Source organism: Archocentrus centrarchus, chromosome 16 (genome assembly GCF_007364275.1).
Source record: "Archocentrus centrarchus isolate MPI-CPG fArcCen1 chromosome 16, fArcCen1, whole genome shotgun sequence".
In the NCBI taxonomy this organism is placed as follows: domain Eukaryota; kingdom Metazoa; phylum Chordata; class Actinopteri; order Cichliformes; family Cichlidae; genus Archocentrus; species Archocentrus centrarchus.
The window spans coordinates 14,714,889-14,733,727 of NC_044361.1; the positions used below are offsets into that span (position 1 = coordinate 14,714,889).

Sequence of the window (18,839 nt, forward strand, 5' to 3'; positions counted from 1 at the left end):
TACTTGATTTGCATTTGTATGACTCACAGAAACCTCCTTTACATATGAGAGCCTGCCCTAGACCTGAGTAGAGGGGGGGAGCTCAGGGAGCACTGACACAGAGAGTCCAAGGCAGTTTCCCTACAGTTTATTGTTTCTGGCCAAAGCCTCCTGCTGAGAGCCCTAAAGCTCAAGGCGCGCAGCAATATTACATGCAAGAAACTGTCGAAAAACCTACTTTTCATGCAGTGCGTGTCAACCAAGACAGCCCTACAACATCCAGAGCCTTCAGGAACTCAGGGCGAATCTTGTCCACCCCAGGGGCCCTGCCACCAAGGAGTTGTTTAACTGCCTCAGTGACCTCACCCCCAGTGATGGCCAGGTCATCCCCCTCGTCCCCAGACTCTTCTTCTACTACAGAAGGCATGTCAGTGTGATTCAGGAGGTCCTCGAAGTATTCCTTCCACCGCCCGACTATAGCCTCAGTTGAAGTCAGCAGCACCCCACCCACACTATAAACCATGTGAGTGGAGTACTGCTTTCCTCTCCTGAGTCGCCTGACGGTTTACCAGAATCGCTTCGATGCCGTCCGAAAGTCTTGTTCCATAGCCTCACCGAACTCCTCCCACACCCAAGTTTTTGTGTCGGCCACTGCCCGAGCTGCGTTCCGCTTGGCCTGTCGATACCTGTCAGCTGCCTCCGGAGTCCCACAGGCTAACCAAGCCTGATAGGACTCTTTCTTCAGCTTGATGACTTCCTTCACCTCCGGTGACCACCATCTCGTTTGGGGGTTACCACCATGACAGGCACCAACCACCTTGCAGCCACAGCTCTGAGCAGCAGCCTCAACAATGGAGGTTCCTCCGTGAATCACCACTTTATCGTGGTGGAGGGGTTTGTGTGTCCCAGTGATCCCAGGAGCTATGTTGCCCGGGGGCTTGTCCCCCTGGTAGGGCCTCCCATGGCAAATTGGTCCTGGGTGAGGGTCCAGACAAAGAGCGGTTCAGAAGACCCCTATGTCTATAAAAGCAAGGGAACAGTTTACCCTGCCTGGGATAGGGTTACCGGGGCCCCACCCTGGAGCCAGGCCTGGGGAGGGAGCTCAAGGGAGAGCGTCTGGTGGCTGGGCATTAGCCTGTGGTGCTCGGCCAGGCGCAGCCCGTAGAGGTTACATGGGCCCGCCCTCCTGTAGGCCCACCACCCACAGGAGGTGTCGTAGGGGGCGGGTGCAGTGTGTGTTGGGCAGTGGTCGAGGGCAGAGGCCCTGGCAGACCGATCCCCGGCTATCGAGACTGGCTATTGGGACATGGAATGTCACCTCTCTGGTGGGGAAGGAGCCTGAGCTAGTGCATGAGGTTAAGATACCAGCTAGATATAGTTGGGCTCACCTCAACGCATGGCCTGGGCTCTAGAACCAGTCTCCTGGAGAAGGGCTGGACTCTGTTCCAGTCTGGAGTTGCCCTCGGTGAGAGGTGGCGAGCTGGGGTGGGTATTCTTGTATCCCCCCGGCTTGCTGCCTGTACATCAGAGTTTTCACCAGTGGATGAGAGGGTTGTTTCCCTGCGCCTTCGGGCCAGGGAACGGGTCCTGACTGTTGTTTGCGCTTATGCACCAAATGACAGTTCAGAGTACCCACCCTTTTTGGAGTCGCTGGGCAGGGTGCTGGAGAGTGCTCCATCTGGTGACTCCATAGTCTTGCTGGGAGACTTCAACGCTCATGTGGGCAATGACAGTGAGACCTGGAGGGGCGTGATTGGGAGGAACGGCCTGCCCGATCTGGACCCAAATGGTGTCTTGTTATTGGACTTCTGTGCAAACCACAGTTTGTCCATAACAAACACCATGTTCGAACATAAGGATGTCCATAAGTGCACATGGCACCAGGACACCCTAGGTCGCAGGTCGATGATCGATTTTGTAATCGTATCATCAGATCTGCAGCCGTATGTTTTGGACATTCGGGTGAAGAGAGGAGCTGAGCTGTCAACTGATCACCACCTGGTGCTGAGTTGGATCAGGTGGCGGGGGAAGATGCTGGACAGACCTGGTGCACCTAAACGTATTGTGAGGGTGTGCTGGGAATGCCTGGCAGAAGCCCCAGTCCGGGAGATCTTCAACTCCCACCTCCGGCAGAACTTCAACAGCATTCCGAGGGAGGTTGAGGACATTGAGTCTGAATGGACCATGTTCCCCACCTCCTCCAATAGAATACTTGATTGCTAAAATAATCAATAGTTGCAGCCCTAATGAAATGTGCAATATACCATAAGCCAATGAATCACCTTCTCACATAGGAGCAACAGGATTCAGGTGATAGAGCGATTGTTGTAAGTAAAGTTTATTTATAAAGTGCTTTACACGGACAAAAAGTCACAAAGTGCTGTACAATAATTAAAACACAATATCAAAAAAAAAAAAAAACAGATAAAACACCATGTTAAAACATAACATTACCATATTAAAAGAAAAATAATAAAAATAAAGTCAACAGAAAGTCTGGTTAAACAGAAAGGTTTTCAGCTGTTTCTTAAAAGATGCCACAGAGTCAGCTAAATGGAGATGGAGTGGTCAACAGTTCCGGAGCCACTGCCTGAAAAGCTCTGCCCCCCTGGTCCTTAGCCTTGTATGTGGGACAACTAAAAGGTTTTGTTGTGTAAGAGACTGTTGACTTGCGTAAAATTGATCCAGGCATTTAAAACAATTTTTAAAAATAATAATGCAAAAAAGATCGGATTTGTATCGTGCCATCCCTAGTATAAAGCTGGTATGGTATGGTATGGTACGGTATGATTTGGTATGGTATAAAGCTGGTATGGTACGGTGTGGTATGGTATGGTATGGTATAAAACTGGTATGGTATGGTATGGTATGGTATAAAGGTGGTGTGGTATAAAGCTGCAGATGGTTTAACCCTGAATTTTCAGTATTACAAAGGTGATTAACCACATTGCTATGGTAACTTATGCAGATCTAACCTGCTCTGAAGCAGTTTATGTTCAAGATATGAAATAAGCACGTACAAAACCACCACCTACTGACCAGACAGTTCTCTGGAAAAAAGTTTCACGTTTGCTGGAAGAACCCTTCGGGGCACAGATAATTAAAGAGTGTGAAATGTCCTTTTTTCCAGTTACAGATGCAGCCACCTAAAGTAGCCGCATCCAGCCAGACGTCGGCCAGCTGAAGTCCAGCCCCCAGCTGGCCGACGTCTGGCTGGCGTCGGGCTGGAAGTCCCCCTCCTTCTCCTGGGCGTATCTACTTTCCAGCATGAACACACCCCTTTCCCTCAATTGTAGACTGTCACCAAAAGGTGGCGCCTTCTTAACAAAAACGTTGAGTTCTTTGATTCACAAATGTTATGTTAACATTTCTTGAAGTACAGTAGCAAGTTTAGAAATCCTAAAATAGATGCATAAAAGTATAAAAAAAGTATGACCTTTCACACATTTCCATTGCAAATCACCAAAAGATTATTTTGTTTCACTTAATCTTTTAGCTAAATATGTAAATAAATACAGTACAGTAGGTTAAAAAAGAAGCGATCCTGCGCTGAGCAATCCACGCTGTCTCCCTTTTCAATCAAATGTTTTGGGCTGCACTTTCATTTCTTACTGTGATACAAAAAGTTCACTGTCTGTGTTACGGTGCTTATGACGGGTTCTGTCTTCAGGACTGTCCCGCTGTCTGATGCAGTGATGCACTGTCAGCGCACCTGTGCATGTCTCCCTCTGCATCATTAATGATAGCTAAAGGAAATCATCTCACGGCCAGCATAAATTTAGATCGCGGATGTGGCCGCGGGCCTTCAGTGTGACACGTGGAGTATTGTAGAAGGAGGTAACAACATTAGGATAATACAGGGACTTTGAGGTGATGGAGGTAACGTTAGCTCTGTTATATGAGAATGATGAGCAATGTATGTATAGATTTTTATACATTTTTTGTATATTTTATACATTGTTTATTTTCTGTATATTTCTTGATTATATTAGATTATAATATTTTATTTGTATTTTAGAGAGTTTGATTTTCTGTTGCATGGCACTGAACAGGAGTGGCCCTCCAATCTCATTGTACATCCTGTATAATAACAATAAAGGCATTCTATTCTATTCTATTCAATGGCGATGTATTAGTATCAGTATTTATTGGTATTTGCATACGTCCAAAAATTTGGAAGCCACAGAACCGTAATCTGATAAAATAGCAAACAGTCAAGGCCGAGAAGTGTTGGATGAGCAACAAGTGTCCCTTTTAGGTGCACAGTAGTTTGAATTATTAGCCTCTATGCTGACTAAACATATTTTTATAAGCACTCAAAAAAGTCAAACAACAGATTTAACAACTTCTAAATGAGACGCACAAGCTTTGCAATTAAATCATTATTACTAAAGTGAGTGTCTCGGCCAGAATTCCAGGGCCGATTTTTTGTCCCGGTCCAGCCCTGGTGATACCCATTCATAATCCAGTGTTGGATTATTCTATATGATGTGGGCACAGCTCAACTCTTTGGGGAAGACATGTTGCGGGACTTGCGTAATAATTCATCATGAAGATAATATGTTGATTAGAACCCATTTAGCATACAATTTTAAGAGACATATACAGTATGGAAAAAATGCCAAAGACAGGACCGTTGTGTTGTATTTTTGCAGTTTTACTTCACACTCATCTTTGTCAACAAGGGGGTGGGACGAGAGAGAAAAAACACATTTTATGGGAAAAAGATTCAACAAGAGCTGTTCTTCATAATACACAGAGAACACGTGAAAACATAGTTGGTGCTGAAAGTTTTTAATTTTTATTGTTGAAAACAACAAAACCTTAAAGCTTATAAAAATCCCAGACGCTGTCTTGCTGGGTCCAGCTTTCGGGGACTCCTGAGTCTCTCATTTATCCTCCTTCTAATGTTGTGCCATTGTTGCCCGGACAGGTCTGGAAATCTCTGCTGTACACAACAGACAACCTTCTCCTTGACCTGCCGTGGCAACTCATCCTTCCCGTTTGTTCCGCTCCAGTTGACCCTCTTTGCCCAGCTCTGATATGTTTCAAATGGCGTTATAGCCATGAAAACATTAGCGGCATAATTTTCAGGGCGATATTCACCGCGCAGAAAGCAGTCTTTATAAAACTCCTCGTCGCGCTCGGCGGTCAGAGCCCTCCCGCTGGGGAGTTGTGTGGCCGGTGTAGGCGGTGTTGGAACCAATGGTGGGATGCTCCCCGGGCCCTCCCTGGGTGGCACTGGGGTTCTCTCTTGAGACGGTGGGGAAGCGATGGAAAGGTAAAGCCATCGTGCTGGCGTAATGGACCCGGTGTTCGTTGAGGACGGGATGGTAGGTTCGTCCTCTCTGGCTGGTGTTGTGTTTACTGATGAAGGTGGAGAGGGGACTGAGAGAGTACGCCGGCGGTCCCCTATAGACTGTGGTGTCGAAAGGGCCTCTTCTCTCTGCACAGGAGAGCCTGCATTTGAAAAAAGCTGACGCCTGATACTCTCGGGCGGATGTGTTTCCAAAGCGGTCAGTCTTTCCATAACGCTGTCCAAAGTAGCCCTTAACGTGGCACATCCTTCGCACTCCACCGGCGGTGCAGGCGCAGGCCCGTTAGAGTGTTCAAGCTGTGCCTCAATGGCACCCAGTCGTTTTCTTAAGCTGGAAAGTTCATGGACATACTGCTGTTTCCAGGTGCTGACTGGGCCCACTCCTGTCTCAACGCAAATGGTGGAAGCCTGTGGAAAAAAATAAAATCAGTGTTACTTATGTGTCACGCAAAAGCATCTTGACCTATTTAAAAACACGTCACACTGCATAAAATATAGAACAGCAAAACTTACTGCTTTCTTCTTCACCAAGCGAACAGTCTTCTTTGGCGGCACTGTTGATGTTTTTTTCCGTTTTATCTGTGGAGACGGCATCTTGCCCTGGGCAAAATCATGGTAGCATTTTAGGCAACGTACTGTCATAACGATAAACATCATACTGTGTTACTGTCTCCTTACCTTTGGTGCAGGCCGTTTTGGTCCGTGTTTGTAAAAAGCCGGAGCCTCCATCCTCCAAATGAATCCGTGGCACAAATGCAGAAAAGTGGCGTTTCACAGACCTTCAGCTCTATTTATCTTCTGCATAATGAACTCTAGGTGTGATTGTTGCTCATTGGTCAGACTACCTGTAGGAGCAGTTAGCCAATCACAAAATTCCGTTAAGGTATGACAGTATACATGCAGTACAGTTCATTGTGTCAGCCTTGTACTGTTCAACTACCATTGCAAGATTGAAGCAGAGATGACTAAAATCAGCAAGGAGAACTCTCGACAGATCCGGCTCATGAAGTCAAATGGAAAATCAGCAGTGGAGATTCAAAAGCATTTTGCAAGCCTGGGCATCAAAGTGTCACTGCGCTGTGTTCGCTACCACTACAGGGAAAGGAAACGTCGACCTGCAAAGCCAAGTAAACTGCAAAAGTAAGCCATTACATTATAATGCTCCAGATTTTGTTAGCAAGTTTAGTTGCTATTCTATAGCACCATATTAAAAATGGCCTTCTGATGTTCCGATGTCTAATGCTTTATAATTATTCTTCTTATTATTGTACTTCCACAGTGATGTTATGCTTGCTATTGATAACATGACAAAGGCCAATGATGAGATGACCGCCAACGTGTTACAAAAGCACCTCCTGAGAAATATGGGGACATCGTTGAGTCTGACAAGCATTCGTCGTGCCAGAAGACATCTTGGGTGGAGATATGGAAAGACCCGATTCTTCCCAATGATAAAGGAGCGTAATAAGGAGGCAAGGCATCAGCAGGCTCTTCAGTGGATAGAGTCGGGAGAAATATGGCATGACGTGCTTTTCACTGACGAAACAACCGTGGCTCTAGAGCACTACGCGCGGTGCAGTTTTCAAAGGAAAAACCACTTTGTTCCCAAATCAAAGCCAAAACATCCACTTAAGCTTCATGTGTGGGGAATGATTTCCAGACATGGCGCAGGTCCCATGGTCATATTTGAGGGAATAATGGACAGACAGTATTTTGAAGAGACAATAATTAAAGAAGCCTCTGCCCCATATGTAAGGAAACACTTTGGCCAGAATCACCGTTTCTTCCAGGACAATGACCCAAAGCACACTGCCGCTTCAGCATGCATTGCATCGGAGGGAATCAACTGGGTGAAAACTCCGGCTGAATCGCCCGATTTAAATCCCATCGAGCTTGTTTGGCACTCCATGAAAGACTTCATACGTAAAGAAGCAAAGCCTGGAACAAAACAGGAACTTATTGAAGCAATACAACTATTTTGGACCACGCGGGTTACTCCGGACTTCTGTAACCGAATTATTACTGGCTTGCACAACGTTCTGCGGCTTATAGTTAAGAAGAAGGGGGGGCAGAGTGGAAAATAAAACCGTTTGATAAGTGACATACACATATTTTGCTGAAACATACTGGTTATAAGGGGTGTCAGAATGTATTGGTGCCACTTTGAAAAATGTTTGTGTATTGGTATATTGTTTGCATGTACAAACATTTTCATGTAAAATAAAAACCATGTTACCGTGACAACGTGTGTTTTGGTCATGATAATCTTCACTCAAAGTCAAAACAAGCACAATTTACACTACCCAACATTTTGAAATTGATTGTGTAGTGTGAAACACAGCAAAACCAAAAGGCATGATGAAGCAAATGCACTCCTAACCCTGATCTTAATTGTAATGAAACTTTTGCAGCATTAAACGATGCAGCGCTCGCAGCCTGTCCGAGGTCCCGGGCTGAACTTCAAGCTCAGCCCGTCCCTCGAGACAAGACTCACTGCGCCACTATAATGACCGCTTTAATCTCATCTTTCAATTGTTTTTTAATGGACAGTTCCACTTACAATTACAACACAGCCTAGCAATCAACAGGCGTAATGTATTGATGCTTAATCCCAGCGCTCTCTGTCACCCTTGGCCTTTTGTACCGGGGCCACGCCAGGGCGTCTGCTCCCGGTCAGTGTGAAATCCGATTAGCATGATAGGCCTTAGTAAACGCTGCTTCCAGGTGTGCCTTAGCATAATTGCGTATTACAAATGAGCCATTTGGCGAAGGCTAATTTTTTCTTGGTATCTGCACATCCAGTCGTCTGGCATGCAGGACACAAAACAGCGGATCTACGGAGTTCAAGTATCACATTTACTTTTCCATCTCAAACAGAAACTAAATATTTCACCGGGTCATAACTGCATACTATGGGAAGGAACCTGAAAAACCGGGAGTCTTTCTTTCCATTATTATTATTGGTTGTGCATACTGTAAGATCATGAACGTAGCCCGGACAGACACAGAGAACACAGAGGATTCCTGCTCAATGGCACCAAATACGGTTCTGCATTTAATCAAACGCCACTTTATGAGACAGACCTCTGAAACAGGAACCTGTAAGAACACAGATTTTTACACGTACTGTATACAGAACATGTCGCTGTTTATATAAAGTGACCTCCAGCACTGTTTAGACGCTGTGGGTGATAAACAGTGAAGGTTTTTTCCTTGGTTTTAGGTTTTTGCCTGTTCTTTGATCGACAAGAATGACAACAAGACAAGGGAAATGAGGAGTCTTTTTCCTAATTTAATATAATATAATGAGAGCCATTTCCAAAACAGATTACAGGTTAAGCCGGGTTGCATTGCCAGCATCTTGCTGCTGGGGTGCAAGACATTCCAGATGGCACCAACCTTGGTGATTATCTAGACAACTTGAGCTTACATGGGGAAATATATATGTTACATTTCACATGGGCATAAAATCATTAAAATGATTAATTTACTGATTAGCTTCAATGCTTCAACAGGATTCCCACTTTTCATTATATACAGAATCAGGGGCGTAGCGGCCATCGAGAGGTTTCGCCAACCGGCCGGTCATTCCCAGGCCAAACCGGCTGGTGATCAGAATTATTATTTTATTTTTTACCCAATTTCGCTGGCGATGCAGCGCTCGCAGCCTGTCCGAGGTCCTGGGCTGAACTTCAAGCTCAGCCCGTCTCTCGAGACAAGACTCACTGCGCCACTATAATGACCGCTTTAATCTCATCTTTCTATTGTTTTTTAATGGACAGTTCCACTTACAATTACAACACAGCCTAGCAATCAACAGGCGTATTGTACTGATGCTTAATCCCAGCGCTCTCTGACACCCTTGGCCTTTTGTACCGGGGCCACCCCAGGGCGTCTGCTCCCGGTCAGTGTGAAATCCGATTAGCATGATAGGCCTTAGTAAACGCTGCTTCCAGGTGTGCCTTAGCATAATTGCGTAGTAAAAATGAGCCATTTGGCGAAGGCTAATTTTTTCTTGGTATCTGCACATCCAGTCGTCTGGCATGCAGGACACATGCAGGCTACTGAGGCTTCTGTGACAACCACCATAGCAACAGCTTTTTAAGGCCGTTTTAAAAACATCCTCAGTGTTCATAACGCACAAAAATATATGATTTGGAACAAAAATATATGATTTGAAACAATTACAGCTGCGGCGGTATCTTTAAACGTTGTTTACATAGACGATCATAAATGATACGATGTAGCTAGCAGTGAATGAGGTGACGTCATTGCTTGCACGGTTCACAGTCTGTTCAGTCTGTTGAGATTTCACAGCCGTCACCTGAATATTACTCCAATTAACATGTGTTTACGTCCTCAGGACCATCTCAGGTCCACCATTACAATTTCAGCCTACAAAATGATTTCAATATGAACACACACTCTAACATCAGTGCGCTATATGAAGTCCAAACCTGAAAATAAATATTATGTTTGTAAACATTCGTGTCTCTGAAATAAGTACAGCTGTTCATGTTTGTCATTACAATTTTATTTGTTTAGATAATTGTGAACTTCACATTGTGTATCTACTCAGAGTCTCAGCAACCTTCAGTCACACTGTAAGACATTTCAGGTCAGTTAAACTTGCAAATGAAAGTCCACCTGCTGCCTTAAAATCGCATGTTAACTCAACTAGCAGTTTTTCATTGTTTCAACTCAGAAATGAAAGTTAAAAAAGTTGATTGTACTACACTGTTGTTGTTGTCTTAATGTAGTTCTTAAAGTTGTCAAAGTTCATTTAACTTTTTTGTATAACTTCAGCATTAAAATTCTGACATTAGGGGCGTGGCCTAGGTCTCAACATGGAGTAGACGTGTTCTGAGGGAGCTCCGACTTAACTTCACATTATTTCACCCTAAATAATATTTAAACTTCGGCTTAACATATTTGTGGTGCACCATCACACTATGAACAAGATGACGAAACCCAAAAGCAACAAGAAAGACAAAAGCTCGGGGGATGAGACCCTGGACGACCGGACCAAACTAGCAAGCCTCGAGGTGGCTAATGCTAACACGAGCCCCGCGTGTTCTCCAGGTCCATCCACCACCAATGAGGATGTCCTAGCAGCCATAAGCAAGCTTAGCAGCACGGTCGACATGAGGTTTGTGGAGCTAAATGGATCAATTTCCAGTCTCAGAGCGGCGCTTTCTGATATTTGTGACCGCGTGACATCAACCGAGGCCGCAGTCGTGTCACAGGAAAGACGGATTTCGGAGCTGGAGAAGAGACACGATAGTCTAGCTACTCAATGCTCTCTGCAGCAAGCAAAGCTGGATGATCTGGAGGCGCGCTCTCGCCGGCAGAATATCCGTATCGTAGGCGTACAAGAGAAAGCCGAGAATGGCAGACCGACGGACTTTGTCTGTAAACTGCTGCCCGAACTGTTGGGAGAAGACAACTTTGATCGGCCAATTGAAGTGGATCGGGCACACCGGAGCCTGACGCAGGCAAAAGACGGGAAGGCGAGAGCCATCATTGTCAGGCTGCATTACTTTCAAGAGAAGGAGCAGGTGCTGCGGTTGGCGAGGGAGAAGAGTCCTCTGCAATACAACGGTCGCCCGGTGTTCATCTTTCCTGACCTCACCTCAGCTGTAATGAAGAAACGTCAGGCATTCCAAGCTATTAGGGAGCAATGCAGGTCCAAGGGGATTCGGTATGGATTTCGATACCCGGCGCAGTTCATGATTACTGTGAACAACAACACTGCTACGTTCGACACTCCAGTGGAAGCCGATAAATTCCTGAGCCGAGAGATCGAGGACTGGCAACCTGGGACTAAATGAAGCAGGTGGCCAGACTATTCTGTTGCTGCTATGTTTGAAATGTTGAGAAAGAGCAACTAAAGATGCTGATATTGGGTGAGAAATGTAATTTATCTATTTTGATACGTTAATTGTGCAAGGTTGAGTGGCTACCATGGTTGGTGAGATGGAGATGCTTGCTTCTTGTCCTCCACCGGGAGGACGGCTAGCTCTAGTCTTAGGTTGGGGGTATGGAGACACCGCTCCTGGTTCTGTTCAGTTATGTTGGGTGGTGGGTAGGGTTAGTTACGTTACTGGGGGGGCTGTTTATTGCACATCGGCGTGTTCTGAATATCTTATTATCTTCACAGTCATGCAACAGTTAGTCACTAAAATGTATACAAATTAATGTCAACTGATCCAGATAAACATAGTAAGAGCGGGGTTAATTTGATTAGCTGGAATGTTCGGGGGATAAATAGCCCTCTAAAAAGAGGTAAAGTTTATGCACACCTGCGTTCACTGAAGGCTGATATTTGTTTTCTCCAGGAAACACATATTAAGAAAACAGCTGCTAAAGTTCTTAGTCCCTCATGGGCCTCCCATGTATTCCAGTCAAATTTCAGCACAAAAACTAGAGGGGTTGCGATTTTAATTAAAAAACACACACCTTTCATTCACAAGCAGACGATCTCGGATCAAAGGGGAAGATATGTGATTGTTAGTGGGCTACTGAATTCTATACCAGTGACACTTATAAATATATACGGGCCTAATTTTGACGATCCCATTTTTTTCCAAGACCTTTTTAATGTTGTGCCGGATTGGGTTGGTTATAATATAATTATTGGTGGGGATTTAAACCTAATCCTGGACCCAGTTTTAGATAGACAACGCCCTCAGTCTAATTCATCTAAGAGCAGAGAGTCCCTCAAAAGTTTATTGCAATCCCACAATATGGTCGACATTTGGAGACTGTTATATCCTACCGGGAGAGATTATTCATACTTTTCAGCAGTACATAAGTCCTACTCTAGGATTGATTACTTCTTGTTGGACTCTAGAATGCTGGCATCAGTATCAAGCTGTAAATACCACAATATTCACATATCAGATCATGCTCCTGTGTCGCTGAACCTTAAATTAGATTTTAAAAAGGGGAGGTGGAATTGGCGCTTAAATAACACACTGTTGAAAGATAAGGAATTTTGCTCCTATATTTCAAACGAAATTAAGTCATACCTGAGTTCTAATGACAGGGGGGATGTGGATGATTCAATGCTCTGGGAAGCAATGAAGGCGGTTATAAGGGGATGTATAATTTCGTTCGAGGCAGCAAAAAATAAAGAGTCTAAGATAAGGTTGGATAAAATAGACGCCCTGTTGACCAGCTTAGATAACTCATATAAATTAAAACAGTGTCCAGATACATTGAATAAAATAACAGCTCTACGATATGAATACAACTCCATTATGTCAAGAAATGTTTCTAAATTACTGGTACAAGTTAAACAAAGATACTTTGAGTTAGGTGATAAACCCCATAAGCTATTAGCCCGCCAGCTTAAACAAGCTCAGACCTCTAGAGCCATACATCGTATTAAGCTTGAAGACTGGACTTTACTCACAGATCCGGATAAAATAAACGACCGCTTTGCAGACTTCTATACTAATGTTTATCAGTCACAGGGAAAATTAGACATTGAAAGTATGGAAAGATTTTTTGAAAAATTGAATTTGCCAAAACTACCATCAGATTCATTTGAAGCGCTGGAAGCCAACATAACTTTACAAGAAATTGAATCTGTTATCTCTACTCTCCCCAATAACAAAGCGCCTGGTCCTGACGGCTTCAGTGTTGAGTTCTTCAAAGTATTCAGCCCCAAATTATCGCCTTTACTTTTGCGTATGTTAAACCACTCTAAGCAAGCTTCAAGATTGCCTCCAACATTATACAGGGCTAATATTTCGCTTATTCCTAAACCTGGCCGAGATCCAGAAATTGTTTCGTCCTACCGCCCAATTTCGTTATTACCACTAGAAACCAAAATCCTTGGGAAAATTTTAGCCAATAGACTCAAAAAACACATAGGTTTAATCATCCATCCGGATCAGACTGGCTTTATGCCAGGTAGGCAAATGTTTTTCAATCTGCGTCGTCTTTTCAATATATTATATTCAAACCATTCAAATGAACCCATTGTTATTTCGCTAGATGCACAACGTGCATTTGATCAAGTAGAATGGCCCTATATGATGTATGCTCTCAAAAAATTTGGTTTTGGACCCTTGTTTACAGAATGGATTGATATAATCTATTCATACCCGACTGCTTCTGTCATTACTAATCAGAATATCTCCTGTCCCTTTGCTATTCTTCGTGGTACACGTCAAGGCTGCCCCCTCTCCCCATTTCTCTTTTCAGTTATTATTGAACCTCTGGCCGCCAGCATTAGGCAAAACCCCTTAATATCCCCCATTGAGATGTTTAACTGTAAACATCATATTTCACTGTATGCTGATGATATACTTTTATATATCTCTAACGCACAGAAATCGCTGTCTCCTCTTCTGACGATGATCAACAATTTTGGCAGTTTCTCGGGTCCATCCATCCATCCATTTTCTTCCGCTTATCCGGGGCCGGGTCGCGGGGGCAGAAGCCTAAGCAGAGAAGCCCAGGCTTCCCTCTCCCCAGCCACCTCCTCCAGCTCATCCGGAGGGACCCCAAGGCGTTCCCAGGCCAGCCGAGATACATAATCTCTCCAGCGTGTCCTGGGTCTACCACGGGGCCTCTTCCCGGTGGGACATGCCCGGAACACCTCACCCAGGAGGCGGCCAGGAGGCATCCTAATCAGATGCCCGAGCCACCTCAACTGGCTCCTTTCGATGTGGAGGAGCAGCGGCTCTACTCTGAGCCCCTCCCGGATGGCCGCACTCCTCACCTTATCTCTAAGGGAAAGGCCAGCCACCCTTCGAAGGAAACTCATTTCTGCCGCTTGTATTCGCGATCTTATTCTTTCGGTCACTACCCAAAGCTCGTGACCATAGGTGAGGGTAGGAACGTAGATCGACCGGTAAATCGAGAGCTTCGCTTTTACGCTAAGCTCCCTCTTCACCACGACGGACCGGTGCAGCGTCCGCATCACTGCAGAAGCAGCCCCGATCCGCCTGTCGATCTCCCGTTCCCTTCTCCCATCGCTCGTGAACAAGACCCCGAGATACTTAAACTCCTCCACTTGAGGCAAGAACTCGTTCCTGAGCCGGAGATGGCACTCCACCCTTTTCCGGCTGAGGACCATGGCCTCAGACTTAGAGGTGCTGATTCTCATGCCAGCCGCTTCACACTCGGCTGCGAACCGTTCCACTGCGAGCTGGAGGCCCCCCCCTGATGAAGCCAACAGAACCGCATCATCTGCAAAAAGCAGAGATGAGACTCTGAGGCCACCAAGGAAGAAGCCTTCCGCCACCTGGCTACGCCTAGAAATTCTGTCCATAAAAATTATGAACAGAATCGGTGACAAAGGGCAGCCCTGACGGAGTCCAACACCCACAGGAAACAAATCCGACTTATTACCGGCTATACGGACCAAGCTCTCACTGTGGTTGTACAAGGACTGAATGGCCCGCAACAATGGGCCAGACACCCCATACTCCCGCAGAACCTCCCAAAGAACACCCCGAGGAACACGGTCGAATGCCTTCTCCAAGTCCACAAAGCACATGTAGACTGGTTGGGCAAACTCCCACGCACACTCGAATATCCTTGTGAGGATAAAGAGCTGGTCCAGCGTTCCACGACCAGGACGAAAACCGCATTGTTCCTCCTGAATCCGAGGTTCGACTAACGGACGCACCCTCCTTTCCAGCACCCTGGCATAGACCTTACCGGGGAGGCTGAGTAGTGTGATACCCCGAAAGTTGGAGCACACCCTCCGGTCTCCCTTCTTAAAGATGGGGACCACCACCCCGGTCTGCCAATCCAATGGCACTGCCCCAGGTCTCCACGCGATGTTGCAGAGGCGTGTCAACCAAGACAGTCCTACAACATCCAGAGCCTTCAGGAACTCAGGGCGAATCTCGTCCACCCCAGGGGCTCTGCCACCAAGGAGTTGTTTAACTACCTCAGTGACCTCACCCCCAGTGATGGTCAAGTCATCCCCCTCATCCCCAGACTCTGCTTCCACTACAGAAGGCGTGTCAGTGGGATTCAGAAGGTCCTCGAAGTATTCCTTCCACCGTCCGACTATAGCCTCAGTTGAAGTCAGCAGCACCCCCCCCCGCACTATAAACAGTGTGAGTGAAGCACTGCTTTCCCCTCCTGAGTCGCCTGACGGTTTGCCAGAATCGCTTCGATGCCGTCCGAAAGTCTTTTTCCATAGCCTCACCGAACTCCTCCCACACTCGAGTTTTTGCTTTGGCCACTACCCGAGCTGCATTCTGCTTGGCCTGTCGATACCTGTCAGCTGCCTCCGGAGTCCCACAGGCTAACCAAGCCCGATAAGACTCTTTCTTCAGCTTGATGGCTCCCTTCACCTCCGGTGACCCCCATCTGGTTCGGGGGTTACCACCAGGACAGGCACCAACCACCTTGCAGCCACAGCTCTGAGCAGCAGCCTCAACAATGGAGGTGCGGAACATGGTCCATTCGGACTCAATGTCCTCAGCCTCCCTCGGAATGCTGTCGAAGTTCTGCCGGAGGTGGGAGTTGAAGATCTCCCGGACTGGGGCTTCTGCCAGGCGTTCCCAGCGCACCCTCACAATACGTTTAGGTGTGCCAGGTCTGTCCAGCATCTTCCCCCGCCACCTGATCCAACTCACCACCAGGTGGTGATCAGTTGACAGCTCAGCTCCTCTCTTCACCCGAGTGTCCAGAACATACGGCCGTAGATCTGATGATACGATTACAAAATCGATCATCGACCTGCGACCTAGGGTGTCCTGGTGCCATGTGCACTTATGGACATCCTTGTGTTCGAACACGGTGTTTGTTATGGACAAACTGTGGTTTGCACAGAAGTCCAATAACAAAACACCATTCGGGTTCAGATCGGGCAGGCCATTCCTCCCAATCACGCCCCTCCAGGTCTCACTGTCATTGCCCACGTGAGCGTTGAAGTCTCCCAGCAAGACTATGGAGTCACCAGATGGAGCACTCTCCAGCACCCCACCCAGCAACTCCAAAAACGGTGGGTACCCTGAACTGTCATTCGGCGCATAAGCGCAAACAACAGTCAGGACCCGTTCCCCAGCCCGAAGGCGCAGGGAAACTACCCTCTCGTCCACCGGTGAAAACTCCGATGTACAGGCAGCAAGCCAGGGGGATACAAGAATACCCACCCCAGCTCGCCGCCTCTCACCGAGGGCAACTCCAGACTGGAACAGAGTCCAGCCCTTCTCCAGGAGACTGGTTCCAGAGCCCAGGCCATGCGTTGAGGTGAGCCCAACTATATCTAGCTGGTATCTCTCAACCTCATGCACTAGCTCAGGCTCCTTCCCCACCAGAGAGGTGACATTCCATGTCCCAATAGCCAGTCTCGACAGCCGGGGATCGGTCCACCAGGGCCTCCGCCCTCGGCCACCGCCCAACACACACTGCACCCGACCCCTACGACACCTCCTGCGGGTGGTGGGCCTGCAGGAGGGCGGGCCCATGTAACCTCTTCGGGCTGCGCCCGGCCAAGCACCACGGGCTAATGCCTGGCCACCAGACGCTCTCCCTCGAGCTCCCTCCCCAGGCCTGGCTCCAGGGTGGGGCCCCGGTAACCCTATCCCGGGCAGGGTAAACTGTTCCCTTGTTTTTTCACTCATAAGGGTCTTCTGAACCGCTCTTTGTCTGGACCCTCACCCAGGACCAGTTTGCCATGGGAGACCCTACCAGGGGGACAAGCCCCCAGACAACATAGCTCCTGGGATCACTGGGACACACAAACCCCTCCACCACGAAAAGGTGGCGATTCACGGAGGAGCAGTTTCTCGGGTTTTTCTATTAATTGGGACAAAAGTGAACTAATGCCGCTTACTACAGAGGCTGATTCAGAATATTTGAGGTCCACATCATTTAAGATAGCTCATGACTCCTTCACATACCTGGGCGTGTTGGTAACAAAAAATCCAGAACATCTTTTACGGCTGAACTGGCAGAGTAAAATTTTACAACTCAAGCAGAACATCGATTTCTGGAAAACTCTCCCACTATCTATGGCCGGTAGGATCAATGCCATTAGAATGGTGGTGTTACCACGATTTCTCCATTTATTTCAATCTATCCCATGTTTTATAGACGTATCCTACTTCAGACAATTAGATTCTATTATTATTCCCTTTATTTGGGGTTATAAAAAAGTCAGAATTTCCAAAAAACACTTATGTAAACCAGGAATGGAGAGTGGGTTCTCCTTACCAGATTTCAAGCAATACTACTGGGCTTGCCATTTATCCATCCTGGCGTGGTGGAGGAAGGGCCCGCCCTCATCCGATGTGTCCTGTCCTACCTGGTTATCATTAGAGCGTCTGCATTGTTGTAATTCGTGTTTAACTGCCCTCCTTAACAGTCCCATTAAAGTCAATAAAACACTCTATACCAATAGTTTTGTCATTAACAATACTATCAGAATCTGGAAACGGATACAAAATTTTATAAAAGCACCGGAGGTTTACTTTGATACTCCTATTTGTGAAAATCACTCCTTTGCACCAGGTCTCAGTGACGCCGTTTTTCGGACATGGAGAATGAAGGGCATCGGTGTGATTGGTGACCTATACGTTGGTGGAACCTTTGCATCCTTTGCACAGTTATGTTCTGAGTATAATCTTCCACCGTCAAGTTTTTTCCGTTATCTGCAGGTCCGGGACTATGTTAGGAAAAATGTATCGGATTTTGGAACTCTAACGAGACATGAAACCCTGGAGGAAATAAATAAATTTGATCCTGTCAATCGGGGGGCAGTGTCACACTTTTATAAGATCTTTAATAGTATACGTGTAGACACATCCAGGATAAAGAGGGCATGGGAGGATGAGTTAGGGCAACAACTATCCGATGAACTGTGGGAGGAGGGTTTGAAAAGTATACAGGACTGTTCAGTCAATGTTAGACACAATCTCATACAGTTCAAAACAATACATAGACTCCATTATTCAAGGGAGAATCTGAGCACTTTTTTTACTAGCGTGTCTCCAATTTGTAATCGTTGTCGAGCTGCTATTGGTAACTTGACACACTCCTTCTGGTCATGTGCTCAGCTCCACTCATTTTGGGAGAAAATTTTTCTTTTTTTTTCGACAGCTTTTGGAAAGAAATGGGACCCAGAATCACTTATTGCCATCATTGGGGTCTCCAGTGCTATGCGACCAGCCACTAAAAATGAGAAAATGGCTGTTTTGTTTGGTACGGTGATTGCTAAAAGGTTGATTTTGAGATTTTGGAAAATGGACTTTGTGCCCACATTTGATCTGTGGTTGGGGGAACTAGCAAATACTCTGCATCTGGAAAGACTGAGATATTACAATGAAGGTAAAGTCAATATGTTTGAGAAAATATGGGACCCTGTACTAAAATTCCTTCAATGAAAAACTGTTAGTGACAGACCCGCCACTGCTTACTATCTTGTATATCAACTGGTGATGTATTGACCATGTTGCCTTGACTGTGTGAGAGTTTTATGATGTGCCGATTGTGTGGGTAAGGGATGGGTGGGAATTTGAACTGTTATGTTAATTTATGTATGTCAACTTGAAAAATTTAATTAAAA

The 18,839-nt window shown here is 46.2% G+C and overlaps 1 protein-coding gene across 1 annotated transcript; it reads right to left on the reverse strand.

Annotated features, from left to right (window-relative positions):
• Nucleotides 1-4,810: 4,810 nt before the first annotated feature.
• LOC115794001 (uncharacterized) lies at nucleotides 4,811-6,092 on the reverse strand. Its single transcript, XM_030749228.1, has 3 exons — nucleotides 5,975-6,092; nucleotides 5,810-5,896; nucleotides 4,811-5,704 (listed from the first exon to the last, which is right to left on the reverse strand). The coding sequence occupies exons 1-3, from the start codon at nucleotides 6,023-6,025 to the stop codon at nucleotides 4,811-4,813; spliced, it is 1,032 nt and encodes a 343-aa protein (XP_030605088.1). The 5' UTR covers nucleotides 6,026-6,092.
• Between the last annotated feature and the right edge of the window lie 12,747 nt (nucleotides 6,093-18,839).